The following is a 27,460-nucleotide window of genomic DNA, read 5'->3' as shown; positions in this document are numbered from 1 at the left end:
AGCAACCACTGAAATCCTGACTCAGAGCTGCCGGCACCCTTGGGGCTGCCTCACCGTTAATATCAGAGGCCCCCTGGTGGCCACGGGCTGCTAGTGCAGCGAGGGGACGGAGAGGCAAGGACAGCTGCAGAGGACCGGGCCTAGGAAGGGTGGGCAGGTGCAGCCCCCCCGCCCGCCCCCGCACCACCTCCATCTCCTCCCCCAGCTCACAGACTTGCGGAAGAAGGCCCTTTCCCTGGGGACGGGGGTGGGGGGGGGCATAAGGCTGCCTTGAGTTGTCCTTCCCCCTGCCCCCTGGAGATTGGTGCTGGTGGGGGGTAGGGGGTGCTGCCAGTGACCGGTGATGGTGTTGACCGTGATGGTGCTATAGCGGCACCGGTTGGGGGTTATGGTGATGGTCACGGAGAACGGTGTGGGGGTGGAAGCTGACATTCAGGTTGAGAATGGTGACAATGATTCTGAATTCATGTTTGATGGTGACAGTGATGACACCCTGATGAAGCCTCCAGCTGAGTCTGCTGAGAAAAGCAGACAGCTGGACCAGATGTTGGGCTTGGGCAGCAAAAACATTAGTGGACTGCTAAGATGATAAGTGTGTATTGGATATTCAGGCAGAGCCAAAGAGGATCTTGCATTCAGAGTGGACCACAAGTTGTGAAAAAGGAGCAAGGGGCTGGGAAGCAGGCGCAACCTAATAGAGAAGAACCCTGAAGTAACTTCCCTGAGGTCATTCTTACAAGATTTTGAATTTCATTCTAGAGAGGCCCTCTGTGGGTATCTGGCCAAAGGTCTCAGAAAAAGAGGGACTAGGGACACTTTAAGTTGGGAGATGAAGCTGCTAAAGGGGCCATCTCTCCATCAGCTTATGGAAAACAAAATCCAAACATGGGAATGGGATGTCCCCACTGTCACTAAGTCAAAGGAGGATGGATAGAGGATGAGAATGGGGAGGGAATGACTGAGGACAGCCACACAGAGTAAATGTGGGCTATACCTCACTTTCAAACCCACCACCTTTTGGCTCTTCTCCCAAGCCCCTCTCTCAGCACCTCTCAGAACAGGAGGCCCCTGAGGAGACTGGACAAACCCAACCTGGGCAGTTCAAGTTGGCCCTCAGGCACTCCCCAGCCTCTGATCCTCTTGGATGGGGTCCAGAGTCTGTGCCTCTGACTCTATCTCCTGCCCATCACTCATTCCACCTTCCATCCAACCTGCCCACCCACTCTCATCCACCTGTCCGTGCACCATCCTTCCATCTGCATAGCCCTCGTCTCAAATGCCAACCACCCATTATGTACCCACCTATCCAGTCCGTCCATCCTCTTTCCTCCATCCATCCACCCGTCCATCCACCCCCCTCCCCCTTTCCATCGGACATCCCACCCATCTTTCCAGGCATCTGTCCATCCATCCATCCCCTGGAACATCTCCATCTACACCCACTTACCTCATCCATGCTTCCCCACCCCTTCCTCCCATGCACCTAACTTGTCTATGCACAACCCCCTGTAACTTCCTTCTCTTCGTCCATCTGCCGTCTGTCCATCCATCCATCCATCTATCCATCCATCCAGCTACCCACCCACTCGTCCATCCACCCACCCATCCATCCATCCTCCAGCCAGCGAGCCGGCAGCCACCCCTCGGCTCCTGGAAGAGGCAGAGAACAGAGACCCAACTCTTGGCTTCCGTGCTGCATGGGGCCGGAGCTGGGCTTTCCTCGGTGTGCGCGCGTGTGTGCATTTTATCCCCGTCCCCCCCCTTATCTCGCTCCCCTCCCCCACACCCCGCCCCCCGCTCGCGCTCCCCTCTAATGTGTGATCTGGAAGCTCTATAAAGCCTGATGTAATCCGTAATGCAGTCTCTGGCTCCCGATTCGGGATCCAGTTTCAGAGAGCGAGAGATTGGGGAGCGCCGGCAGCCCGGTGGGGGGAAGCAGCTCGCCTCTCTCCTCCTCCTTCTCCCGTCCTCGGCCTCCTCCTCCTCCTCCCCGCGCCGCCCCGCCCCCGGCTCGGCTCGGCTCGCCCCCCCCTCAGGAAGGGGAAAAAAGGCGAGAAGAGCGGGGCAGGCGAGAGGAGCGGAGCGGCGGCGGCGGCCGGAGAGGGAGCGGCGGGCGCAGGCGGCGGCGGGCGCGGCGTTGGCGGCGGCCCCGGCGAAGGAGCGCGGAGCCGGCGAGCCGGGAGCCCAGGCGGCCGCGCCGCGTCCTGGCCGGGCCTGGGCCCGCGCGCCCCGCATCGCCCGCAGCCCGGGGCATCCGGACCTCCGCGGCGCCAGGGGGGCTCCGGCAGGCGGGGGGAGAGGAGGGGGCCTGCGTGCGCCGGCGGCGCGCTCCGGGGGGCGTCCCGGCTAGGCCTGGAGCGGGCCGGGGGCGGCGGCGGCGCGAGGGCCCCCCCCTCCGGTCGGGCGCCCGGCTCGGCCGCCGGCGACGCGGGGCGCTCCTGGGGATTTGCAACTGGCCGGATCAAGTCTTCGCCGGCGGGGCCGCTGCTGCCGGGGAAGGTAAGGAAGGCTCCGGCTGCGGGCTGGGGGCGCGGCGAGAGGGGGCGCAGCCAGGTGGGAGGGGGCCGGGGGAGGGGCGGACGCCCGGACTTCCTAACTTCGCCGTTTGGAGCTTCGCAGATCGAGGTTTGCGCTCGGAGCTCGGGAGTTTGCCCCCCCCCAGCCACTGCCTCCCCCATAGGCGGCGACGGAATCTGGCAGGTCTCCGCGCGCCCGCACCGGGCGGGCTGAGGAGGGGGCGACCCTGGACGTGGGAGAGGCTCCTCAGCGCTGCTCACCTCCCCCATCCACACACAGGCAGCCTGGCCGGGCTGGCAGGTTGGGCGGGGGAAGGCGCCCCCTCCCCATCACATGCAGACCCGGGGCCGCTGGGGAAGGCGTTCCCCTTGTGTCCCTAGCACATACAGATGCCGGCAAGGGTCTTGGGGAGCCCCAGACGTGAGCCCCCACAGCCACACATAGACTCAGGTAGGTTTAGGAAAGACACCCCAACGTTTCTCCCTTCCCCTAATCACACCCAGAGCCCTACAGACATTGTGGGCCCCGAGCTGTGCTCCCCCACGCATAGAGCCCGGGGTGGGCACGGAAAGCCCCCAGGCTCCCCCTCGCAGCTCTCACCCCTAGACCCAGCACTGGCGGTGGAGACTCCCCGGAGGTTCTCTTCCCCCAAATCAGGCGAGGGCTTCCCTATCGCGCCCCCTCCACACACACACACACACACACACACACACACACACACACGCCCTGGTTCCTTCCCTTCTCGTCGTCTTTTTCACTCGGTCGGACAGGCCCCGCGGATAAGCCGCTCCGAACTTTGGGTCAGCCCTGCCTAGCAGCGAGGCCAGGCTCTGGGCACTCCTTGGTCTCCATGCCCAGCGGGCAGAGGCCGCTGGCCCTCCCCGGTCGCCGCGCTAGCTTGCAGCCGTGCGGAGCTGCCTCGAGGAATGAGCATGGCCCCCGCCCCCTCCTGGGGAGGCTGGGGGCTCTGAGCCCAGACAGGAGTCCTCTCCCGCTGATCCCCGCAGCTCCCTGGGCAGGGGAGAGCGCGCCTCGGGCCTGCCTCGGAGGGGGCCGCGGGGCTGGGAATCGCCGGGTAGCGAGGTGGCCGGGAGGGCTCGTCAGAGGCTGCAGCTCGGAGCCGGGTCCCTCCACCGGGCCGCGGTGGCTCCTGCTGGGTCGCTTCTCAGGCAGCCCAGAGAGAGCGCCCAGCCTGGCACCCAGACCCTGGCCCCCTGGGCACCTTACCCTTTCCACTTTTATTTTGGGCTTCCGAATTTCTTGGAGCGCAAGGACCCAGGCTGGGACTGGACGAGCCCTAACCCACCCCTCCGTCAGCACCCTTTCCCTCCGCGCGCTCCTCATCACGTCCCATTCCCCCGGGTCTGGGGCGAGCATTCCTTAGCGGCAACTCCCGAGGAGTTGAAAGGCATGAGGGCAGTGGGTGGGCGGGGGCGTGCACTCCCGTTCTAGAGGAGCCGCTTGGTGTACGTGTTGGGGAGGGGGCTGGGAGGTGTGCTCTCCCTTCCCACCCTTGGGACCCAAGGAGACCCTTGGTGTCCTCCCCCACAAACACAAATACACGCCCCCTCCGAGCGAGAGCCGCCGCGGGGGCTGAGCAGCGGCCGCGCGGGTGGGGACGTGGGGGAACGGGAAGCTGGGGTCCCTTTTCATATCCGGGAGGTGGCATATGGTGTTTGGGGTCTGGGGACGCGGCCATAGCGTCTCCTAGAACCCTGAAGCCTTCCATTTCTCTGAGACCCCCGCAGCCGATGGGCAGCGAGGGAGGTCGAAGAGGGAACCTCTGCCTCTCCGACCGCAGGCGGCAGTGAAACTCCGCTCCCGGACAGCCGGGTACCGCAGGGTCCGGCTATGAGTACCCGAGCAAGGTCAAGCAGGCGAAGGAGGGGGCGGGGGCTCCTGGGCGCGCCCCCGCCCGCGCAGAGTCGGAGCCTTGGGAGGGGGTGTGGGCCGCCCGCCGAGTCAGCCCCGAGCGCCCGCCGCTCGCGCCCGGTCCCCGGAGGCGGACGTTGCGCGCGTTCGGGGATCCCGGAGCGCCCCGCGCCCCGCCGGCGCCCTCCCTCCCGGCTCGCTCGCCGCTCCTCGCGCTGCTTTCCGACTTGTTGCGCCTGGATCTGGGCGACGGGGGACCGGCTCGGGAGCCCCGGAGCCCGGGCGGCGGGGGGCCGATCCCAAGGCCGGCGGGAATGCGCCCGGGCAGCGCGCGGCTCCGCGGGCAGGCGCGGCATGGGAGGCTCGAGCGGGGAGTTTGCCGCCTCCGATCCTGGAGAAGGGCGCTTGTTCCCGCCGTGCTCCCGCGCGGGGGCGAAAAATACGATTCGCCGCCCTCGACATCACGCCGCACTCCCCCGGACCCCGGGCCCGGAGAAGACGCAGCCAAGTTTCGGAGCCCTCCCTCGTCCGCAGGCTCCGCGGGCCTTGGTGGCCGCGTCGGTGAAATGGGGGCGCGGGTTATGCTCTCCGAGCCCTTCCGGCCCAGGCCCTCTGCGCCTGTCCCGAGATCCAACGAGCTGGGCCCGCAGCGTGCTGAGCCTGCGGCGTCCGGACCCGCCAGGTCCGAGGCAGCTGGGCGCCTGCGGACGCACGGCCGCGGGGCCAGAGAGGAGGCAGCCCGGTAGGGCCAGGCGAGCGGCCGGGGAGCGGGTAGCCTACCGTGGCGCCCGCGTCCCCTGGCCGGCTCGCCTGGCTGGGCCCCGCCTCCCGGAACGGGTCCTGGGCCCTGAGCCCGCCCCCTGGGGACGCCTCCGGCTCGGGGCCCCGGCTGCGCGCGGGGCTGCGGTGGCGGAGGGCGGCGCGCTGCCTCGGGCTGTCGGGAGAGGGCGCCCGCGCCCGCTCGCCGCCCTGCCCACCCCTTCCGTCTCCTCCGCGGTCCAAGGCGCCCGCCCCATCTTGGGCAGCCCCCCGCCACAGCCGCCCGCTCGCCGGTCCCTCTGCTCCCCCGCCAGGGCCGGTCACTCGCGGTTCAGCCCGAGCCCCCGTCACCGTTTCTCTCCAAACTCGCCTGGCCCCAGCTCCCGCATGCACTGTGCACAGGCGTGAGCGAGCGTGTTTGTGTGCATGTGTACATGTGTGCCCCGCCAGCAGGCTGCCGGCATGTGTGTGCAGGCATGCAAAGTGCCACATGTGTGTGCATGGCACGGTGCAGGTCCGGTGTGAACGTGCGCCCTGGATGCGTATGTAGTCGAACCACGTTTTACCGTGGGCAGGTCCTGTGCTTGCGCTGTGTGCCAGAGGCGGACCCCTGGGAGTAAAGCTCTAACCACCCCCCATGGAGACCCCAAACCTGGAAGGTTTGTTAACCCCCTCCGTGCCAGCAAACCCACAGTCTCCCCTTGTCCTCTGGAACTCTCTGGCCTCCGGCCTCCCTGGCTGCAGCTGCGCCGTGGGGCAGAGCTGTGATTTCTGGGTAAACACACACGGCCCGGATACCTTCTGCACAGCCCACATGCACACACATACTAAACGTATGGGTGCCCACGTGTACACACTTGCCCTGGGGGGGCAGTGAGGGTGAGGCAGAGGGCATGCCCCCCCAGAGTGAAAGCTGGTGGGCATATTGGAGGAAAGACACCCTGACAGGCTACGTGATCAGCTCTAGGAAGTAGACAACCACCGCCTGCCAGAGCCCAGAGGTGGGGCTCCCCCGAGAGGCTTCCACAAGGAAGTGGCAGCTAGAATAGGGCCCACAGAAGGGGTGGACAGGCAGTGCTGAAGGGCTTCCAAGGTTCTTGGCGGAGGGAGCAGCCATGCAAAGGCCCAGTGGCAGGTGAGCATGCAGGTGTGAGGGGTACTGGAGCTGGAGAGGAGGGTAAACGCAGGACGGAGAGCTTCCGGGGTCGGGGCCAAACCTCAGGCCTGGGGGCCTCGGGCCGTGTCCTGGGACCAGAGCAGAGCCAAGGGAGGGTCTTGAGGAGGATGGTGACTTGGCCTGATGGACATGTGAAGAGATGGTGGGCGCCCCTGCGGGCAGCAGGGTACAGGAGGCGAAGCCACGCCCAGGGGCACGGGGCCGCCATGTGCACATCAGCACCGCAGTCCACACTTGGTTCATCTCAACAGCATAGCCACTACCCTGACCTATCCAAGACCCCTGAACAGCGTTCGTAGAACAGTCGCACAACATGCGTGCGTGTCCCGTGAAGAAAAAGGGCACACGGTGGGCCCTGCCTTGGAGTCTGGGCCCCGCTGTGGGTTCACATCGGGGAACATCAGGGCCGGCAGGGCCGCGAGAGAGCCCCTCTTCCTGCCTGTTACAGTCGCCAGAAGAGCCAGGCCTGAGAGGGGATCTGAGAGTGGGAGCTCAGTCCCTGGTGGGCGCACAGTTGCAGGTGACGGCACGGGCCCCTCCCCTGCAGGGCGGGCCCAGGCGGTGAGACCCCGAGACCCGAAGATGCAGCTGGCTGCAGAACCGTGGGTTCAGGTCTTGTTCCGCCCCAGGTCCCAGGGAGCCTTCCCCCACTCCGTCTCACCTGTGCCCTGCGGACGGCGGTCTCCCGCCTCCCTGGGTAGGACCCGGGCTGGAGCTCAGGGGACGACTACAAACCCGCTAAAGGGGCTCCTATGTCCTGCCCCGCCCCCCCTTTTCCTGTTAACTCATTTCTCTTAGTTGAAAAAGTGACACATGATGGGAACAGCACCACAAGGCCAGAGTGCAAAGGGGTCTCCTTCCCACCCCAGACCCCAGTCCTGCCGCCCTGTGTAACCCTGTCCTTCCAGAATGTTCTTTGCCTCCACAAGAACAACTGTGTGTCTGTCCTGTAAATGGTTTAGACAAATGGAAGTGTTCTATGTACGCCCCGGGACCTGGCTCACCTCACACACACCCTCACCCCCACCCCACCCTACCCCCCACCATTGCCCCACCTCACCCCCATCGGCCCCCTATCTCACCCTCACCCCCCGCTGCCCCTCCAGGACCTTCACCCTCACCTTTGGCATCCCCATCATCTTCGTGCCGGTCCTACCGCCCGTCTTCCCACCCATGGAGGCCTGTGGATGTCCTCGAGGGCTCACTTGAGGGGGTGTAGAGGGGGTCCCCATGGCCCGCTGGGCCCTGCTGTGTGATTGTGGGATCATGGCCCCAGCACCACCAGAGGCCGGGAGAGGCCTCTAGGGCAGGTGGCCAGAGTTGGGCCCCAGCCCAGGGAGTTTCCAGGGGCTCAGAGGCCGCGGTGGGCAGTGAGATGAGACCCAGGCTGTCCCCATCCCCTCCCGGCTGTGGCCGGTGTTGGGGGTGCTGCCTCCTGGCTGAGCTGCAGACGGAGGGATCCCCAAGGTGAGAGAACAGGTGGAGGAGTGGCTGGTGGTAGAGAATGTGAGGTGCTGGTGGGCAGGGCCTTGGAGCCTTGCAGGGCCGTCCAGGGTGGCCTGGCCGAGTCACCGACCCACGCCTGGACGGAGGATGGAGGGAGCACATGAAGCCCCAGGTCCCACCCCGTTCCTCTGGGCTCACTCTTCCCAGCCCTGAGCCAGCCTGAACCTCCCTCCCGCTTGGCGTGGTGACTTTGGAGCAGCCGCTTCTCTGAGACTCTGTGACTCCAGGCTGGGACGTCCCGCTGCCCTGCGCCCGAGAGTGTGGGGCCGTGAACTGTAGGGTGCTGTGCCCCTGCAGTGGCTGGGGCTGGGGAGGGCGAGTCTTAGTGAGGACCAGATTCCGGCTCAGGGGTGACGGCTCATCCCCTGAGGAATGCTTGTGGCCGTGACTGCAGAGCCTGCGTGGATAGGAGCAGAAGTCAGTGAAGGAGAGGGCGCCCGCCACTGCTGCCCTGCCGGCCCTGACCTGTCCCGTGGCGCCCCCAGGGAGCCTTCCTCTTGACAACAGCACACGTACATGTACACACACAATACACACATGCTCACACATGCACACCCAGCCACCTGTGCACACTCACACGTGCACACACTCGCACACTGGCGACTCACATACTGCATGTGCACACGCTCCCACGTTGGCACGCACTGCACGCACACATGCATGCGTGTGTGCCCCCCCACTCCCGTCCCTCCATGCCTGGCTGTCCCTCGGTCCTGCTCCTGGTGCCGGCTCGACCTCCTGCACGAAGCTCCCCCGGAGTTGTAGTTCAGCTTCTCCTGTCTCCCCCCAGCCTGGCCCAGCGCTCAGGGGTGCAACTGGTTGTGGCCCAGGCCCCACACTCTCTCTGTCAATGCCCCTCGCCTCGGCTGTCCCAGTCAGGGGAGAGGGCCCCCCATGGGTGTCGGGGGAGCCCCAGGTCGTGCCCCAGGGTGCAGCCTCCAGCTTGGGGAGCCTGGGTCCCTCCGAGCCTGGGGCAGATGCCTGCCTTGCCTCCCTATTGGACAGTCAGTCCTGCAGCTGCAGGTGAGGCGGGTACTGGGGTGTGGGGAGCTGGGGCACCTGGGCTCCATGGAGCACGTCCAAGCTAAGCCCCCACCTCTTCCCCGTCCACGTGCAGTCAGGACCTGTGCCGTCAGGAGCCCTGCCGTCCCCACATGGCCAGGCCGACCCTGGGACCTCAGCACGTTCTGCCCAGGGCAGTCCCGGGGGCTAGGCGTGCCAGGCCCCCTCCTGACCACCTCTTCCAATCTTGCCGCCGTCCCCACGCCCTCCCGTGCGACCTTGGACAGGTGACCTTGGACGAGCCCCTCCCCTGGGGACCTCAGAAACACAGATCCCGGGTGGGGTGTGGATGGGGCATCACTCGGGGGCCGGCAACTGGACGTGGTGGCTGAGCTTCTGTCTCGGGGTGTGGGGGCTCACTCTGGGTGACACAGAGAGGGATGCAGAGAGGAGAGGGCAGTGACACGTGTCACCCCCAGAATTCCAGGAGCCTCCCCTCCTCATGGGGGTCCCACGACCCCATGGGGAGGCCCCGGCCCCTGGGACAGACGCCATCACTGTCCCCACCTGGGACTCTCCTGGGGAACATGTCCGCGTATTTGCATTCCCGTGTGCATGCACATGCGTTGTCTGCATGCGTGTGTGCGTGCTTGGGGGTGTGGGGTGCAGTGGGGCTCAGAGGAGAGGGCACAGCCACTCCTGGGAGGCCCTGGCAGGCTCAGGGCCAGCTTCCTGGGCAGCCACCCACCCTGTGTCCTGAGAGTAAGCGGTGTTTACAGGGCAGGGCAGGGGCGGCAGGGGCAGCCAGGAGGGGAGCTTAAGGGCATGCAGTGTCTTCAAGGCCTACAAGTGATCTGGGGTGACAGGATCCTGGTCACGAAGAGGGGCGACGAGGTGCAGGGCATCTGAGGCCCGTCAGAGAGCTGGCCATGACTCTGGGGCAGTGGGGCGGGAGGAGGGGACAGTGTCTCTCTCCGGGGTTTCCTGGGGGTCTCTCTGCCTCCTTTGTGACATGGAGGTTATGACTACCCTGCTCTCCATGGCTGAGGGGTCTGCACGGGGCGGCCGGGAGCAGAGCCAGCCCAGGACGAGGCCCCTCCCCGACCCCCAGCATGGACCTTCGGGGGCCTTCTCTCCTCCAGTGCAACTCTGCCTGCCTTCCAGTCAGGTTCCTTGGGCAGCCCCTGTGCCCAGGTGGGCAGGCAAGGGAAGGCGGCCTCCTGCAGGGCTGGGCCTGGCGGGCATGCTGGGTGTGGTGGGCCTCTCCAGGGGGCCTGGCCCTTCTGGCAACCAGCCCTGCCTGGGCGCCCCCTCCCGGCTCTGTGGGGACACCTCACTGGTCTGCCCCCACCTCTCTGCTGTGAGTGGAATATGGCCAGGGGCCTCCTCAGGGCAGGTCATCGAGGGGGCATTGGAGACCTGGCTGGCAGGGGCTGGAGGTGGGGACAGATGGTGGCTGTGGGTGGGAGGCAGCCTTTCCTGGCCCCTCACCTGGCTGTGTGCTCATGGAGGGAGCCTGCCTGGGCTCCCCTGGCCCCTTGTGGCCCCAAGCCCCTGAGACCACTCAGATGGGTTGTCCTGGGCCTGTGTCAGGGGCCCCCACCAGAGCTACCTCTGCCTCTGGAGTGACCAGGCTGCTGGACCTGCCACAGCCCAGGAGAGATGTGTGGGGGCCCATGGGGCACCCCAAGCGGGGAGGGCAGGCTGCCCTGGGCAGGACGGTGGGGCACCCCTGGGCGGCCTCTCCTGCTTGCTCGCCCAGCCCCTGCCCGCCTGCCAGCCCTGGGCCGCCCTCGGTGCCGCAGGGCCCGCCTGCCCCTCCCCCAGACCAGCGTTTTCCCAGGACACACAGGCGGGCACTGTTCAGAGGGCCGGCAGGACAACAGAGTGCCTTTTGTGGCTGGTGTCTGGGGATACCATTGGCGGCCTGAGGTGGGTGGGGAGGGGGCGCGGAGGCTGGGCCTGGGCCCCAGTCTGTGCCTGTGCACCGGGCTTGGGGGGAGGGTGCGGAGCCTGAGGAGGAGGGTGGGACGGACGGTGAGGCTGGAGAATCACGGAGCCCGAGGGGCAGCATTCAGCTCGCACCCTCGTTGTACGGCAGGGAAACCGAGGCACCCAGGGTTCTGCTTGCGAGGCAGGGGTGTGGACGGTTTGCACGTGCGTGGATACGTCTGGGACAGTGGTGGCAGGGGGTTGCGGGGTCTCTCATCTGACGGTGACCCTGTGAGCTGCGATATGGGGTTGGTCCTGCTCCACCTCGAGGGGGTGCCGTGAGACCGGATGAGGGGGTCCCCTCAGATCTTAGACCCTGGTGTTCCTGGTACACAGTCAGCACTCAGTGAACCCTGGGCTTTTTCCTCGCCTGGCGTGGCCGGCTCTCTCAGGTCCTTCCTTCCACCCCTGGTGGCCTCCACGTGTCATCCTGCTCAGACACCTGCAATGCTGCCCCACCCCTCACCCAAGGCCACCTCTGGGCTCTAGGAGGCCGCGAGGCAGGGACAGGGTGGGAGCTGGCCACAGGGATGGGGGCTGGACACCAGCTGAACCTCCTGGCAGCAAGGGCGGCATGGCCCTGAGACGGTAACGGGAGAGGCGGGGACCCAAGGGGCTTGGGTGCTGATTGGTCATTGTCCTTGGGAACCCAAAGGGAGCAGTGGACGGTAAAGGTGCAATGACCAGGCTGGGATGGGGAAACCGTGGCCAGACAATGCCGTGTGGTTCAGGGGAGGGGACAGTCACCCTGTGAGAGGCGTGTAATTCAACCACGAGCACCATGAAGAGGAGTGACCAGCAGCCACTGGACCCCCAGCACTGGGGTCAGAGGCTGTGAGCCTCTTCCAGCCCCTCACCTCGGCCAGCAGAGTTTGGACCCCCAGTGGAGGCCTGGGCACTGGGTGTGGTGAGGGGAGGGGCCGTGAGCCAGTCCAGGGTGTTCTGGGGCAGAGGGCGCCTGCCTGGTGTGGAACCAGCCTTCCTCCTTTGCTGAGGCCCCGCTGAGGGGCTTCAGGGGCCTCTGGCCAGGCCACTGGCCTCTCCCTAAACGACCCCCTCCAGGCAAGCCCTCCTCCCCTAGCCCTGCTCCCTGTCCCACTGCCCCACACATCCCAGTGAGCACAGGCTGAGCCCTGCTCTCCCCCTGCCATGTAACCTTGTACAAGTGTGCTACATGTATGCGTGTGTGCACAAACACACGTGTACACACACAGATAGGTGCGCACATATAGACACGTGCACCCACGTGCATGCAGACACGCATGCGCGGACACCAACATGTGTGCTTGCACACACGCACACACACATGCGCGCACATATCAGCTCCCTCTCACCTTAGCAAGGGCCCCCACCACCCATCGCCCACCTGCCCAAGCTGGAATTCTGGTCGTCTCCTTGACCCTGCCTCTGCACCGACTGCCCTCCGGGCCCAGACACCACACAGGCCTCCTCCCGGCTCTCCCTGCCCGCCCCGCCCCCACAGTCAGAGGGACCCCCCTCAGTGAAGATCAGGCCCTGCCCCCACTCGTCCTAGGATGCCCCCGCTCCACCCGGGCACTGCCCACTCCAGGACACCACCCCTGCGTGCCCCCACCCCATCGCAGCTCCAATCACCCAGACCTGGGATGGCCTCGACTTGTCCGCCCTGGCTATGGCTGTATGACCTGGGGCCTGGCACGGATGTGTTCCCGGCCCGTCCAGCTCTCCACCTGCCTGGGCCTGCCTTGGTGCGAGAAGGCTCGGAGGGGCCTCTGAGCCATTCATCCAGGGCCTCGTTGGAGGGTGTCAGGCAGGTAGTTAATGGGGATGAAGGAGGCCTTGCTGGGCTGGAAAGGCTTTGTGGGTCTGCTGGGACGTGGGCGAGTGGGGGGTAAGTGGCCGCCGGCAGGTGCAGCAACTGCCCATGCTGATAGCCTGGGCCTCCTGCCCAGCTCTGCCTTGCGACCCAGCCAGAAGGGGCAGGGCTGGGCCAGTTCCGTGGTGCTCAGACTTGCAGCTGGGACAGCCTTCTGGCCGGTAGAGCCTCCCCCAATGCCCAGGGTGTGGAGTGGCTCGAGTTCTAGAGGATGCCAGGGTGCCTGGAAGCTCCCCTCCCCACCGTGGCTCCCTGGTGACCCTTGCGCTCCCTGCTGTGGAACCCCAGGACTCCAGGGAACCCTGTTTGAGAACCAAGTGGTGGGCGTTTCTAGGCCTTCTTCTGGCCCCAGGAGTCTGTTGAAGGCTCACTCTGGAGCCCTGGTCCCCGGGGGTGTGGTTGCCTCAAAGCACTCTGGGCTTTGCCCTGACCTGCCGTTTACCGCACGCTCCCTGCTGGCCCCTCTCACCTCCTCAGTGTCCAGGCCGGGAATGTCCCCTCCATGTCCCCCAGCCCAGCTGGCCGCTGGGGCCTCTCTTCTGTCTCCTGAGTGTCCTCCCCCACCTCTGTCCCCCCAACCCTGCCCCTCCCTGCCTCCCTCAGCTTCCCTGCCCCCGGGTCCCATGTGGGCTGCCAGGGCGGCCTTTCTAACGGGCAGTTCTAACTGGGACGCAGTCCTGCTTCTGGCTCTCACTGCCGCCTCCTGCCTGCTGTGTGGACACCGCATGTGGGCCGACAGCGCTCAGGGAGTGGAGTGAGCTGGGGGCGATGAGGCCCGGCCGGCAGGACAGGGGCAAGATTAGGTCCAGTTCCACCTGCCCAGGGCTTGAATCCTGGCTCAGGCCCCCGGTACCTGTGGGCCCCAGTGTCCCCATCTGCAAAATGCAACCGTTAACAGGTGCCCTGGAGTTGCTGCTGTGACAACGAGGTGCCCAGCCCAGGACGAGCTCAGCCAATGCCGCTTCTCCCTCCTGTGCCCTGGGACGGGGCTCTCCCTGTCTTCTCTCCGCGCTGGGGCCCATGCTAGGGTGCCCCCATCCTGTGCCTGCCAAATCCACACGGCAGTGTGGTGGACGCTGCAGCACGCTCTCACCAGCCCCTCGCCCCCAGCACACATGGCAGCTTATGAGCACCCAGCTTCTGAGGCTGAGTCTGTTCCAGGCTGTACCCACTTTCCAGATGAGATGACTGAGGTCCTGGAGGACGCCCTGCCCGGCGCAGGCCCTCAGTGGCTGGTGCTTGTGCACACAGCTCCTGCGCTTGCCTCTGGACCCCAGGCCACTCAGAACCAGCCCCCTCCATGGGAAGACTGTGGAGTGGGCAGCCAGGGGCCAGGAAGCTGGGATGGGAGAGAGCCTGTGGATGAGATGGGCCCTAGCCTAGGCCACCTCAGGGCGCGCAGGCCCCTCTGGGGGAAGGCGGTGGATTTTGGGGTGGCCTTGACTCAGGGTCAGGGCTAACGGCCCATGTGTGGGGTATGGGGCAGAGTGGGGCATTGCTGCGTGGTGGGAGTCAGGGTGGCGTCCGGCTTTGATCTGAGCTTCTGCTGGGCTCTGCCGACATTCACTGGGGATGGGGCTGAGTCCCTGGGACCCTCTGGTATCAGGGAGGGTGTCCTGTGGGTGGGGCTCCAGCTGGGGGGCCGGCGGCTACTCAGGTCCCAGCCTGGGACTAGGGAGGGGGTGCTGCGGCCGGGGCTGGGGCTCAGCTGAGGTTTCCAGACACTCTCAGCTGTGCAGCGAGGTGGGGCGGGCAGCCCCCCCAGATCTGTCATTGGCTCCGGAACCCTCGCCATCACCTCTCTGTCCCCGTAATGTGGGGGTGGCTGGCCAGGGCAGGTGGCTCTGCTGTGCCCACGTCCAAGGCTGCCCCCTGAGGGGTCTTCCAGGAGGTAGGGGCCAAGTGCAGGTCTTCGCAGCTCTGCCTGGAGGCGCCAGGATGAGAGGTTGGCAGGTCCCCTTCTCAGGGGACCTGAACGTTTGCCATTGAAGTGCCCAGGGGGCCCGGTTTGATGCCGCTGCCCCTGGTGATCCAGAGCACCCCTCCCAGCTGGGTCACCTCCTCCCCGCCTCTGGGTGAACCCCTGGTTCAGCATTTACCGTCTTGCTGAGAGTGAGGCTTCACCCCCATTTTACAGACGGGGAAACTGAGGCAGGGAGGTGAGGGACTTGCTCGAGGCCATACAGCCGTGAGGGGACAGCCCGCATCCAGGCCTCTCGGTTCAGGCCGGCCCAGAGCCCGAGGCCACCTGCGCCCAGCTCCCAGCTCTGCCTACGAGGCTCGCGCGGGAAGGACGCCAGGAGGGGACTGCAGAGCAGTGACTGACCTTGTGTCGCTGGCCAGCTGGGCCCGGGCAGCAGGAAGCGGCGAGTCCCCGTGGGCAGGCGGCCGGCATGTGCACGGTCAGCAGAGCTGAGGCACCGGCACCAGGAGACCGGGCGGGCTCTGGGGGCCTGGCTGGGGCCCTCCCTCCCTCGCCACCGGCTCAGCTGCTGCATGGGACAGACGCACGGCCAGGCTCCTGGGGACGGTGGGGAATCAGGTCTGGAGGCAGAAGGAACTCGCCAGGGCCCACGTGGAGGCCAGTCTGTGACGGGCAGCGCCAGCTTCCTAAGCCTGGGGCGGCTCGGCTGGGTCCCTGCTCACACGTGCCGGGGGCTGTCCCCTCCCCAGGTGTGAGTGGGCAGCACAACCAGCACCCCCTCCTGGAGCAGGTGAGGTGACCTCAGTGACATGAGGTGGGGGTCAGGCCGAGGGGGTCAAGTGTGGGTCCTCCCTCCCCTTCACTGTAACCTGGGTCAGTCTCTTACCCCTCTGAGCCTCGGTTTCCTCGTCGTGCAATGGAGGTAACAGCGCCAGCCTTGAGAAGGAGGGGGGAGGCAAGGGGTCAGGGCAGGCCGAAGCCTGGCCGCAGGCGGCTCTAGATGACTCCATCCCCCCGGGCCTCCCTGCCTGGAGCTGCAGGGCCCAGGGGCCGGTGGGACCCGCGTAGAGGCGAGGGGAGGGCAGGAAGCTGAAGGAGGTGGCCTGAGAGGCTGCAGTGACAGGCGGGGTTGGGGGTAGAGAGGAGGCAGGCAGATGTCAGTCACAGCCACGGGCCTGGGGTCTACCCCCACCCACCCGTCAAGGCACCCATGAGAGGCAGACGGTGGGCGGGGCCTCTGCACCCCCACTCCTGGTGGAGGCTTAGGGAGTGGGACTGCCTGGAGGCTGGGGGTGGCTGGAATAATGGGGGGGACTGGAAGGACCTTCCTCTTCTACTACTCCTGCCCCCTTCCCTTCTGTCCGGGCGGTGGGGGAGGGGGAAGGTCAGAGAGGAAGGAGCTGGAGCCTGGGAGACCCTGCCGGGGGTCAGAGAGAGCCCAGAGGGGCGAATGGCCACTGTGGCCACGACGGGGTGAGTGGGCAGACAGGCCCAGAGACTGCGGGAGCCACGCCAGGCTGCCTGGCCAGACAGGCACAGCCGAGGCCCCTGTGGCACGCGCCCTGGCCTGGCGCTGTCCACCACTCCCTGCTCAGGCCTGGGTGGAGGAGGAGGTCTCCCGTGCTCTGGCTGCTCTGCCCCTGCAGGTGGACACACTGGCAGGTGGCAGACAGACAGGCGGACAGAGCAGATTCCTGGGAGCAAAGCCTGGGGAGGGTGGGGGGCACTGCCCCCAGCGTGCCCGCGTCTCAGACTTCCCAGGGCGCCTCACTGCGTCGACCCCTTCCGCTCTTTCTTTTCCAGCTGCTGCTGGCAGCCACAGGCGGGCCTCAGGGCCCTGGACGTTAGGAGCCACCGCTGCCCTCTCGGTCACCTGAAGCCCTCTCCACCTCCTGCCCTCGCTCGGAGCCCCTGCCCCGCTCGCCGCCGGACCCTGGCATGTCAAGGCCTGGCTCGCGCCTGCCTGCCCAGCCCGCGGAACCCCGGCGGCCCCGCGAGCTAGGATGAGGGGCCAGGCCGCTGCCCCGGGCCCTCTCTGGATCCTCGGTCCGCTGCTGCTGCAGCTGCTGCTGCTGGGGCGTGGGGCGCGTGCGGCCTCGGGGGCAGACGTGGGGCCCGGGGCCGAGCCGTGCGCCACGCTGGTGCAGGGCAAGTTCTTTGGGTACTTCTCGGCGGCCGCCGTGTTCCCAGCCAACGCCTCGCGCTGCTCCTGGACCCTGCGCAACCCGGACCCGCGGCGCTACACGCTCTACATGAAGGTCGCCAAGGCGCCCACGCCCTGCAGCGGCCCTGGCCACGTGCGCACCTACCAATTCGACTCCTTCCTCGAGTCCACGCGCACCTACCTGGGCGTGGAGAGCTTCGACGAGGTGCTGCGGCTCTGCGACCCCTCGGCGCCCTTGGCCTTCCTGCAGGCCAGCAAGCAGTTCCTGCAGATGCGGCGCCAGCAGCCGCCCTGGGACACTGACCTCGGCCCGCCGGGCGGGCCCCCCGGCCCTGGCGACGACTTCTCCGTGGAGTACCTGGTCGTGGGCAACCGCAACCCCAGCCGGGCCGCCTGCCAGATGCTGTGCCGCTGGCTGGACGCCTGTCTGGCCGGCAGCCGCAGCTCGCACCCCTGCGGCATCATGCAGACCCCCTGTGCCTGCCTCGGCGGGGACGCCAGTGACCCTGCCTCCAGCCCCCTGGTCCCCCGTGGGGACGTCTGCCTGAGGGACGGCATGGCTGGTGGCCCTGAGAACTGCCTCACCAGCCTGACCCAGGACCGGGGCGGGGATGGCACCCCAGGTGAGTAACCGGCCCGGAGAGGACCTGGGGGTGGCTCTCTGGGCAGAAGGCAGGTGGGAGAGGGTCTTCTCTGCAAGGCAGCCCTGGCGGCCACCCACCCCCCGAGCATACCATCACGGGGCCTAGTGCGCAGAGATAAGTCCTCGCAGGTGTGCTGAGCGCAGGCAGCCTGGGGTGCTGGCCACTGGCCCCTGGGGCCCACGTGGCGCCTGGCACCCGGGAGGTGCAGTGAATGGGTGCAGGAAGGAATGAACAATGGGTCTGATTCCTCCCAGGAGGAGGAGAGAGTCTTAAATTCCTGGCTGGGGGAGGATCCTTCGTTTTTTGCAGGCAGGACAATTCTAAGGGGCCAGGGTTTGCAGGAGCTCAGGACACGGACTGTGTGGAGAAAAAGTGAGCTGAGTGGGCTCTTTGGAGACGTGGTCAGGAGGTGAAACTTAGGGACTGAATGTGGTATGGCCGTGTACTTCCGTTATCCAGCAGAGAGTGGCCGAGCCCCGGCGACGTGTTCTAGGCTCCAGGGACACCATGTGAAAACCAACAGAAGCCCCTCTCATGGAGCTGCCTTCCGGGGTTGGGGGAGTGATGAGAATATCTCGGGGAACAATGCAGGGGTCTCCCTGGTGGCGCGGCTGTGGGTTCACCCAGAGGTCGGGGGCCATGTTCAAGGTTCTGGGAGGTGCAGGGGAGCCCCTTGGGCGTCGGGAATGGTGTTGGGGGCTGAGGGAAGGGCAGGCAAAGGCTGGAAGTGGGCGTGTGCTTGGCATCCCAGCAGAGAGGGCCCGGCTCGTCCTGCATGCCTGTCCGGCTGTCCGGCTGTCTGGCTGTCCACCTTTCCACCTTTGGAGCAGCTTGGTTTTCCTTGGTGAGACGGGAGCCTGTGCAGGAGGACGTGGTTGGCAGGATGGGACACTGGGTGGGGCTCCACGGGCAGGACGCTCAGGGTTTCCTGAGAGCACTTGGGAGGCCAGGGCTGTGGCTGGGATGGGAGGGTGGCAGGGGACAGCTCGTGTCAGACCGTTGAGTTTGAGACACCAGGCCGGCAGCTGAACACGCATGCCGGGCATCCAGGGGCCAGGCAGGGCTGGGTGTTCCATGCTAGGTGGGTCACCGTGGGGCCAGGTGACATTGTCCAGGGCCCATAGCCTCTCCTGAGCCAGAGAGGCCGATGGACTCCTCTGAATAACATCCTTATCATGTTAATTAATAACGTATTTGTTAAAGGGCACAACATTAGCTTCGTGGGGTCACAAAGCCAGTGACCCTGGAACACGGTTCTATTCCTGGCCCCCGGGCCGCGGCTCCCAGGTTGGAAACCTTCGCGAATCTGTGCGCGTAGCTGGGAGAAGAGGAGAACGGGGGAGATGCGGGCCCTCCAGTGGCCTGACGAGTGGGAGGCAGAGCCCCTGGGAGGTGGGGCGGGTGGGTGTCCAGGAAGCCAGCAGAAAGATGGGGGGACAGCAGTTTTGTCAGGGTGCCCAGCCCCCGGGTCGAAGGCTGGGAGGGCGGACCTTCCGGCTGGGCAAGGTGGAGGTCACCATGACCTTGGCTTGAGCAGCTGCTCTGGCGTGGCGGGATGGGAGTGGGTCCGTGGAGACAGGAGAGAGAATGGAGCAGAGTAAAGAGGGCAGAGAAGCGGGCAGGTGGTTTGGGAGGTGGGTGGGTCAGGAGGTCAGCTCGGGGCGGTGGCCCGGCCCGGCATCCTACTCTTGCAGGACCGTTCTGTCACATGAGACACGATGGCCCCAGAGCCCGCCCGCCCTGGCGCCCAGTGCACAAGAGCTGGTCTCTGTGCGCATCTTTGCCCGCGGCCAGGCCGGGGAAGGACCTAGTGCTGCTCAGAGCGGTGTGGAGCTTGCCGGGGGGAGGAGGCCGGGAGGAGGGGGCTGGCGTGTTACACGCGTGGCGAATGGCGGGAGCTTGTGTGCTGGAGGGATCTGGAGCTTCACTCCTTTCCTGAGCACCTACTGCATGCAGGCCCTGGACAGGAATTGGGTGCGAGGGTAGACAGGCGTCCTGGGCGGCATTTGTGTGTTATCTTGAGAGCAGAAGGGCCACCTGAGGGCTGTCAGCAGAAGAGTGACCCACGCTGACGTCACTCGGGCTATAAAGCAGAAGGGCGTCGGGGCTCAGAGGGGGAAGTTGGGGACAAGAAGGGGGCCACTGCTGGTATCCAAGAGGGAGCTGACGCTGGCCTGGTCTGGGCACCAGTTGCAGCAGGGAGGGAAGAGGAGGGTCCTGGGGTGGGGGGGGTGGAGCTGTTGGACTTGCTGATGCAAAGGATGTGGATATGGAGGAAGGAAACTCTAGACCACCCCCAAATTCCTAGCCAGGAACAGTGGGGAAGCATTGGGTGGGGACACAGCAGGGAGGAACAGGCGGGGGAAGAAGATCTGGAGGTCAGAGTGGCACTTGAGAATGAGATGCCCGTGGGTCATCCAGGTGAGACTGGAGCTCTGGGACCTGGAGCGCCAGGATGGGACCAGTTAGGCTCCCTTCCAGCCTGACCCGCGCTCGCGGTGTGTCCTCAGGCCCCGCATCTGCATCTGCTCTTTCATCCCCTCAGGCCCCTCATCTTTAAAACAGAAAGAGTATAACTATCTTTTTTCCTTGATTGCCGTGAGGAATGAGGACGGGGGAAAGTGTTTCTAAGCACAAGCTATGTTAGTGACGAAGTCAGTGTCTTTGCTTGTTATGAGGGAGGGGAACTCGAGGACCTGAGGGCAAAGACACGGGGGAGGAGGAGGGGATATGCGGAGAGCGGGGTGGGTAGTGCCGGCTTGCACAGGGATTCTGGGAAGGGGCGCGCTTGGAAGCGGTGCTCTGAAGGGGTGGGAAGGTGTGTGTGCGCATGCATGTGTGTGCATGGACTCGTGTTCATGCGTCCGTGTGTGTGTGTGCACGTGCGTGTGCAGTGTATTGTGTGTGCGTGTGTGCAAGTACGTGGGTGTATGCATGCGTCTGGGTGCAGTGCATCATGTGTGTACGTATATGCTTATGCACCCAGGCATACAAGTACGTGTGCCTGTGGGCGTGTGTATATGTGTGGCATGTATGTGTGTTCATGCGTGCAGTGTGTCAGTATACGTACTTGGCATGCATGTGTGTAGTGCACTGGACACGTGTGTGCGCATGTTCATACATACATGTGTGTGTGCATGTGTGCATGATTGGTGTGTGCGTGCATGTGTGTAGTGCACTGGACACGTGTGTGCACAGTTCATGCATACGTGTGCGTGCATGTGTGCGTGATTGGTGTGCACATGCATGTCTGCAGTGCATTGTGTGTGTGTGTCTGAGCATGTGCGTGTGTGCATGGTGTGTTCGCGTGTTCGTGCACGTGTGTGCACGTGTGTTTTGAGGCTGGGCTCTGTGCAGGGCCAGTTTCGGCGATCTGACAAAGCAGTGTCAGGGGCTGGCGGTCTTGTGAGAAGACAGCCTGGAGAGTGTGTGGGCTGGGATTGCCGGCCACGTGAAGGGGGAGTTCATCTGCAATGGGCAGTGTGGGCCAGAGACGGCTCAGGCCCCAGTGCCTGTGCCCTGGCCTCAGAAGGCCCTGATGCTCCTGGACCTTGGGAGTAACAATAGTCTTAGTGGTAGTAACAGCAGCAGTATTTTGAGTGTTCCCTCTGTGCTGGAAGCATCCACATATTAGCTAGTTTACTCTTCCTAGCAGCCATAAGATAGGCTCACCACCGAGGCCCCCTCCAGCCCCAGGGCCTTTGCACGGGCTGTTCCCAATGCCTGGAATGCTCCTCCCCAGATACCCGCAGGGCTCCCTCCCTCCACTCCTTGCTCAGACATCACCTTCTTGGCAAGGCCTACCCGGATGCTGCTGTTTAAAATGGCCCCAGCCCTTGCTCTCCACCCCCGCACACTGTGTCTTGTTCTCCTCCCCACAAGCATCACCTGTGAGCACGGTGGATTATTTCCTGTGTGTGCTGGGGCCGCTCCTCATTCTCTGTGCCTGCTCGGAAGGAAGCACCACAGGCCAGGGGAACTCGCCCGCTCACTGACGCAGCCCCCAGTGGGCGGATGGCACACAGCGGGCACTCGATACAGGCTTGTTGAGTGCAATGAGGCACAGAGACTTGAAGGCAGTGGCCAGGGTCACAAAGCTTGTGAGCAGTAGGCCGACAGCAGAGCCAGCTCTTGGCCACCTCGTGGTCCTGCCTGGGGCTTCTCCTGCAGTGAGCTCTGCTGGGAGGGTCGTGTGTGCCCGAGTGCGTGTGTGTGGGGCACACGTGCGTGTATGGGGGTGGGGTGGTGCACAGACCAGAGAGGTCCAGCAATCATTCAGAAGACACACAGCTGAGCCCCCAGATCTTCCTGCTGAGCCCTGTGTCCAGGGAGCTTCCTCCTCTCATGCTGGCCAGGGAGGCTGGACCGGTGCCTCCCTCCATCTCCACCCCAAGAAGGCTGTTTGCGGTTGAGCCAGAGAGCGAGCAGGCAGCCCAGGCGAGCCTGTGGCCCATTTTCAGCCCTGCCCCCCCGCCCGGCCTGTCCAAACGCCACATGGCCACGTCACGAGTCCACTCAGCCAGCCTTCCTCAGGCCAGAGCAACTGTTCCCTCTCCGCCCTGCCGCCCGCCCGCCGCCCTCTGCGCCGCCCGGCCTGCTCCCACCCGGCTCTCAGTGCCGTCTCTCGTCTCTCCACTCTCTCCCATAGTCTCTCTCTGCATCTTTCTGCCTCTGGTGAGATGGGGCCATTTCTCTCAAGGGTTGTTTTAAATATTCATGTTTTAATTAAAGAATTTTATTGCAGAAGCGACATGTAAGATAATGAAAAAGCGGCGTCCTGGGGGCTAGGAGCGAGTGTGTGCGTCCCTGTGTGTGTCTGTGTGTCTATGTCCCTGTGTGCATGTGCGCCCCCCATGTGCCTGCACAGGCTGGGGGTGGGGGCCTGGGCTGGAGCCCGAGTGTGTGAGTGACACCCGGGCATGTGGGTGTGGAGGGGTGTGGGAGGCTGTGATGCTGGCTGAGGGGCCGTGACCTCCCCCCCTGCCACTGAAGGCCACACAGCCCACGCAGGGCCTGAGTCCCCCACCCCTGCCTCCAGGCCTGTCACCACTCAGCGGGCGGTCCCTGCAGTGACACACACAGCCTTGCAGGACTTTGGAGGCGTCCCGACCCTAGGAGCCTCACAGCTTCCCTCCGGAGGAAGCTCTGGAGCCCCTCTCGGGTCTGCAGGGTATGGAGAGAGGCTTGGCTTGGAGTTCTAGGTGCAAGGGCCGTGTCTCTGGAGTTTTGGGATGGCAGAGAGGACCGGGGCATAGGAGGCGTTAGGGCCCCTGCCAGGGACTGGGCTTTATCGTCTCCGCCAAGGATGCTGCTCTTTTGGCACAAGGGCCAATTTAGAAAAATCTAGAAGACAAGGTTTCAGCCTCCATTGTAGACAACGCCCATGCCAGATGGAAACGCAGGATGTGACCCCATGAAAATGACACGCACGTGTGCGCCGTCATCCGTAGAGAAATTTCCACGTGAGGTCTGAGCTCGCCCTGTGCCCGCCCGGCCGCCAGGGAGGCTGCGATTTACAGCCCTGCCTGGGCTCCACCTCCCAGAAAGATGGGGAGAAGGGGTGTCAGTCGTACAGCCGAGGCCCGGGGGGGAGCGACCCCGACCAGGTCACCCAGCGCCGAGGGGCAGAGGCAGAGGGACCCGGGCTTTCAGGCTTGTCATAGGGCACCCTTCTTAGGACGGGACAACTGCCTGGTGGAGGAAAGAAGCAGCGAGAAGGCGAATAACCTGTAGGCGGGGCCAAGTTGGCCAGCTCCGTGAGCCTGTTCCCTTCTGTGAAACGGGGATGGGACAGACCTGTTCCCAGGGTCCGCGTGAGGCTGAGGGAGATGGCGCCGCCGACACACAAGCTTGGAGGGGCTCTCCTCGGCCTCCTTTCCTGGGAAGTGGCCCCGTGGGCGGCAGGCGTGGCCCTCGCGGCCCCATCCTGAGGTCTGATGGCGCCTGCTGCAGCTGGGCGGGCCACCGGCCACTCGGGCCCCCGGTAGTGGGAGCTGCGGCCCTGGTGGAGGATGGGCTGAGTCAGGACCATCGATGCGAGGGGGGCTGTGGACTGGGGCTTGGGTTGGGGAGGGGCTTCAGGGAGCCATCCTGCCTTCTGTGGTCCCCACTTGCTCGTCCATGCAGGGGGCTCGGAGGAGGAGCCTGGTGCCCCAGGACAGGCCCTTACTTGGTGGGGGGAGCTGCACGATGCAGTGGGTCCTCGGGGAACACCGCCTGGCGGGCGGGGGTGCGAATGGGCAGGAGCTGCCCAACGTGCTGGACTGGGGAGACCTCTGCTGGAGGAGAAGGGAAGTGCACAGCTCCCCTCCTCCAAAGGGGACCCCGGAAGCCGGGAAGGCCCAGCGAGGGGAGGGCCTCCCCCAGTGCCCCCATCCCAGCTGACTTGGGACACAGGGATGAGGAGGCCATGGCCTCCAGGCTGGGGCACCAGGGTGGGAAGGAGGCGGGGAGCCCCCTCGCCTGGTGCCCTCTCTCCTGGGTGGCCAGGTTGCCTGGCGGCCATTAATTGGCTCTATTCATCCCTTAATGAGATGGAAATGAAGCTTCCAGACAGAGGGGGCATTGAGCAGGGGAAGAAAGGCAGCTTCTTTCCGGGCCTGGAGGGGCAGCCCACCCCCCAGCCTTGCCCACTCCTCTGCTGCCCCCTAGAAGCCCACTCAGCCCAGAGCACCGTGGCCACCAGCAAAGGGTTGGCCTGAGCGCCTCCATGCCCAGCACTTTGGGGTAATACCCTGCTTCCCTGGTAATTCCCCTTGATGTGGATGCATTCGCTCAACAAACATTTATCAAGTGTTGTCAGGGATGCGTGGAGACACACGTTAAAAATAAAAATGATACGAAAAGTAGCAGCTACCATTTCCTGAGTGTTCATTAGTGGCACGAGTGTGGCTAAGGTCGGGGATCAGTATGTGACTGAGATCAGGGTTCAGTATGTGATGGGGGATCAGGGATCCTGTGCCCAGGATCAGAAGTGAGTCTGTGATGAGGATCAGTGTGTGACCAGGGTCAGGGCTCAGAGTGTGACCAGGGTCAGGGCTCAGTGTGTGACCAGGATCGGGGCTCAGAGTGTGACCAGGATCAGGGCTCACTGTGTGACCAGGGTCAGGGCTCAGTGTGTGACCAGGGTCGGGGCTCAGTGTGTGACCAGGGTCGGGGCTCAGAGTGTGACCAGGATCGGGGCTCAGTGTGTGACCAGGGTCAGGGCTAGGCCTGGGGGCTGGTCTGTCCTCTGAGCGCCCCCTCAGACCTCTCTTGATGTGCCCCCTCCCCACCTTCCCCCTCCGCCACCACATCCTCCCCACCTGGGTCACCAAGGTAACCAGCCCCGAAATAGTGGGTGTTTTGGCAGCCGAGGCCTAACCTAAGTCTATCCTGAAAGACTGAGCTCTGCAGTGGTTGCCATGGGAACTGAGCGGCATCCTCCGATTAGCCTGGCTTGGACACCCTCTCTCTCCCACCCACTGCCAGTTTCCACGTCACTCAGGCTTCCGCCTGGGGGCTGGGCTGGGGCTGCAAGGGGGGACAGGCAGGAAGTGCCCACCCTGGCCCTGTCACTAGGCCCACCTCCCTGGACTCCAGCCCTCTCTGTTCCTTTGTCTTGGCATCTCGGGATGGGATGGCCTTGGCAGGTGAGACCACAGAGGCCTGGAGCACTGGGCTGGGGTCCTGTGGTCGGTCCTGGCAGGTGGCCTTAGCCTGGGGGGCACAGGGGAGCTTTTGGAATCTGATCACGGGTTCAAGTCCCTCTCGTTGTCAGCCCAGTGGATAGCTTGGCCTCCTTGTCTGCATCTGCCATTCGAACAGGCGTGGTTACGAAGCTGTTGTGAGCACCCACAGGAAGGCGTGTGAAGTGGTCGCGGTGAAGGCCAGGTGTCTGCAGAGCCGCCCACCTGCCCTGTCCATGTGCGTGTGGAGCCGTGCCAGGGGCTCCCCACCCCCTCCCCTGGGGCCCTGGTCTGGTCGCCTTCTAATGCGCCCCCCACTCCCACCTCTCTAGGATCCTCCCACCATATTGGCAGTTTAAGACGAAGTGGCATTTACGTGGCATCCTTTACTCAGCACTTGAGACCCTGGTTCTGGCCACTGCACCCCCCCAGTGCCAGCTCCAGGCAGACCCTCCTGGGGGTGGCCTCGCCCCAGCCCCTGGCTGTCCGGACCACCTCTCTTTGAGCCTCAGTTCGCTCCACTGTAGAAAATGCTGCTTCCTGGGGTGGACTGGGCCTCAGGGTTCTCGTGTGCTGAGGCTCCTGGCACAGAGCAGGGCCCGCCAGGGTGGGGGTCAGGGTACCCCGGCCCAGGATGTCCCTGGGAGAGCTGGCCACCAGGGAAGCAACCTTCCTTGAGGGGTGTGGGGCCCGGATCCAACAGGCAGACCCGACTCCTGCCCGGCCTCCTCCTGGCTTGGGGCGCAGCCATCCCTTCGCTTCGGCAGGCCTCTGTCTTCTCAGCTGAACAATGGGAGCAGCGAGGCCTCCCTTGTGGGAACGCAGTGATGGACGAGGGCCTCACACCCAGACCCAGGAGGGGGCTTAGAGCAGGCCCCTCTGCCTCCTGGAGTGAGGGTCCATGCAGAGCCGAGCCCTGCCCCCGCTCCGTGGCCTAGCAAGCTCCTCCCTGGGCCTCCACATCTGGGGGCCGCGTGACTGCGTGAGAGCGAGGGACAGAGCAGGGTCCATTCCCACCAAGGGGTGGCAACTGAGTCGGAGCCAGCCCCTCCCGCCTGGTCCCCTTGTCTGGGTGCCCGCCCACCTGGCCCATCCACCTGCTGTGTCGCACCGGCCTGGGCACAGGGCCGGCCCGCTGTGGAGGACAGGAGGCTTGGCTGCTGTGTGCCCCTTGACTGAGGTGCTCTGCCTCTCTGAGCCCAGGAGAAGGTGGGACTTGTGGGCAGGAGGGTGGGCTCTGTGAGGGAAGAGAGAGGAGAAGGTTCCACAACAGGCTTGGGGTTGTGGAGGCCCCCCTCCCCACACTATGCACCCAGCAGGGAGAAGGAGGGCTGCCCCGTCCACAGTGGGGGCCTGTGCCCCCCCTGCCTCCGTTTCCTTTGCCCCTGGCACCCCCTGCTGGTCGGTTCCCAGCACAGGCACAGGGACGGTGAGGAGGGGGCTCTGGCACACTTCAGGTGGCCCTGGACAGAACAGGTCAGTGCCTGACCAGAGTCACCTGGACACTGAGTTTGCTGCAAATCAACGTGGGTTCCCTGGGGTCAACGGGACCCCAGCGACAACCCACACCCGTCCTTTCTGAGCCCTTTCTTGCTGTTTACCCTCACGCTGCCCGACCTGGGAAGTAGCTCCCCATCATCCTCAGATGGGGGGCATGAGGCCAGGGCGGGATGGACGACCATCCCGCGGCCAGCGGGTGGTGGAGCCACCACGTGAACCTGGTCTTTTGGCTCCAATGCCCCCCTTGGCCCCTGTTCTTGAGCCCACCCTCTGGGACCTCCTGCCAGCCACATTCTCACCCCGTGATGTGGGTCAGCTCACCCAAGCCACTGATAAGCAAGCTCCAAGAGGCCCCGGGGACCCTTCTGACAGGCCAGGTGTGACCTGCCCTCGGCCAGCCCGCTCCTCTGCTCCAGCCTCAGGTGAGCAGGCAGCGTGGGACAGTGGCCCAGCTCGAGTGCAGGTCCCAGTGCTGGACCTTGGCAATGCCGTCCGCTGTCAATTGGCAGCCTCGTAGGTGGGTGCAGCGTCGGGGTGCTGTGTGCAGGGTGCCTGCCACAGTAGGCGCCTGGTGAGCCTACTCCAACCCTGCTTCACTGGGAGTGCAGGGACCCCGGACCCCTGAGGACAGACGGGACGGCAGCCAGAGTCCCGCGCAGTGGGAGCCACCCAGGCAGCCTTAAGCATGGCCTTTGGACAGGAGGCCTTTGGACAGGAGGCCTGGACAGAGCAGCCCCTTCCTCAGCCCATCAATGCAACCTCCACGCTCTGGCCCAAGATGAGCGGCCTCCCTCCTCCTCGCCCCTCAATGGCTCCCCAGGACTTCGAGGCTGTCCTGCTCAGTGTTCTTAGTGGCACTGGGGCCACCAGGGGCTCAGACT

General features: G+C 65.0%; 1 protein-coding gene across 11 annotated transcripts in view; it reads left to right on the top strand.

Annotated features, from left to right (window-relative positions):
- Positions 1 to 2,449: 2,449 nt before the first annotated feature.
- The window catches only part of ADGRB1 (adhesion G protein-coupled receptor B1), an 88,976-nt gene continuing 63,965 nt past the window's right edge, over positions 2,450 to 27,460 (top strand). For 3 of the 11 annotated variants that reach the window (XM_087447387.1, XM_087447381.1, XM_087447378.1), the window contains exons 1-2: positions 2,455 to 2,499; positions 16,408 to 17,391. In XM_087447387.1, the coding sequence (XP_087303513.1) occupies positions 16,608 to 17,391 (784 nt within the window). In that variant the 5' untranslated portion in view covers positions 2,455 to 2,499; positions 16,408 to 16,607. Of the gene's footprint in view, positions 2,500 to 16,326; positions 17,392 to 27,460 lie in introns of those variants that run through there. The other 8 variants (XM_087447382.1, XM_087447379.1, XM_087447386.1 and 5 more) reach the window with 6 other exon arrangements.

The sequence above is a fragment of the Ceratotherium simum genome, chromosome 23 (assembly GCF_057802395.1).
Source record: "Ceratotherium simum simum isolate JZ-2026a chromosome 23, ASM5780239v1, whole genome shotgun sequence".
NCBI lineage: Eukaryota > Metazoa > Chordata > Mammalia > Perissodactyla > Rhinocerotidae > Ceratotherium > Ceratotherium simum.
The sequence above is the reverse complement of the archived record's forward strand: the minus strand, read 5'-3'. Positions and strand labels throughout refer to the sequence as shown.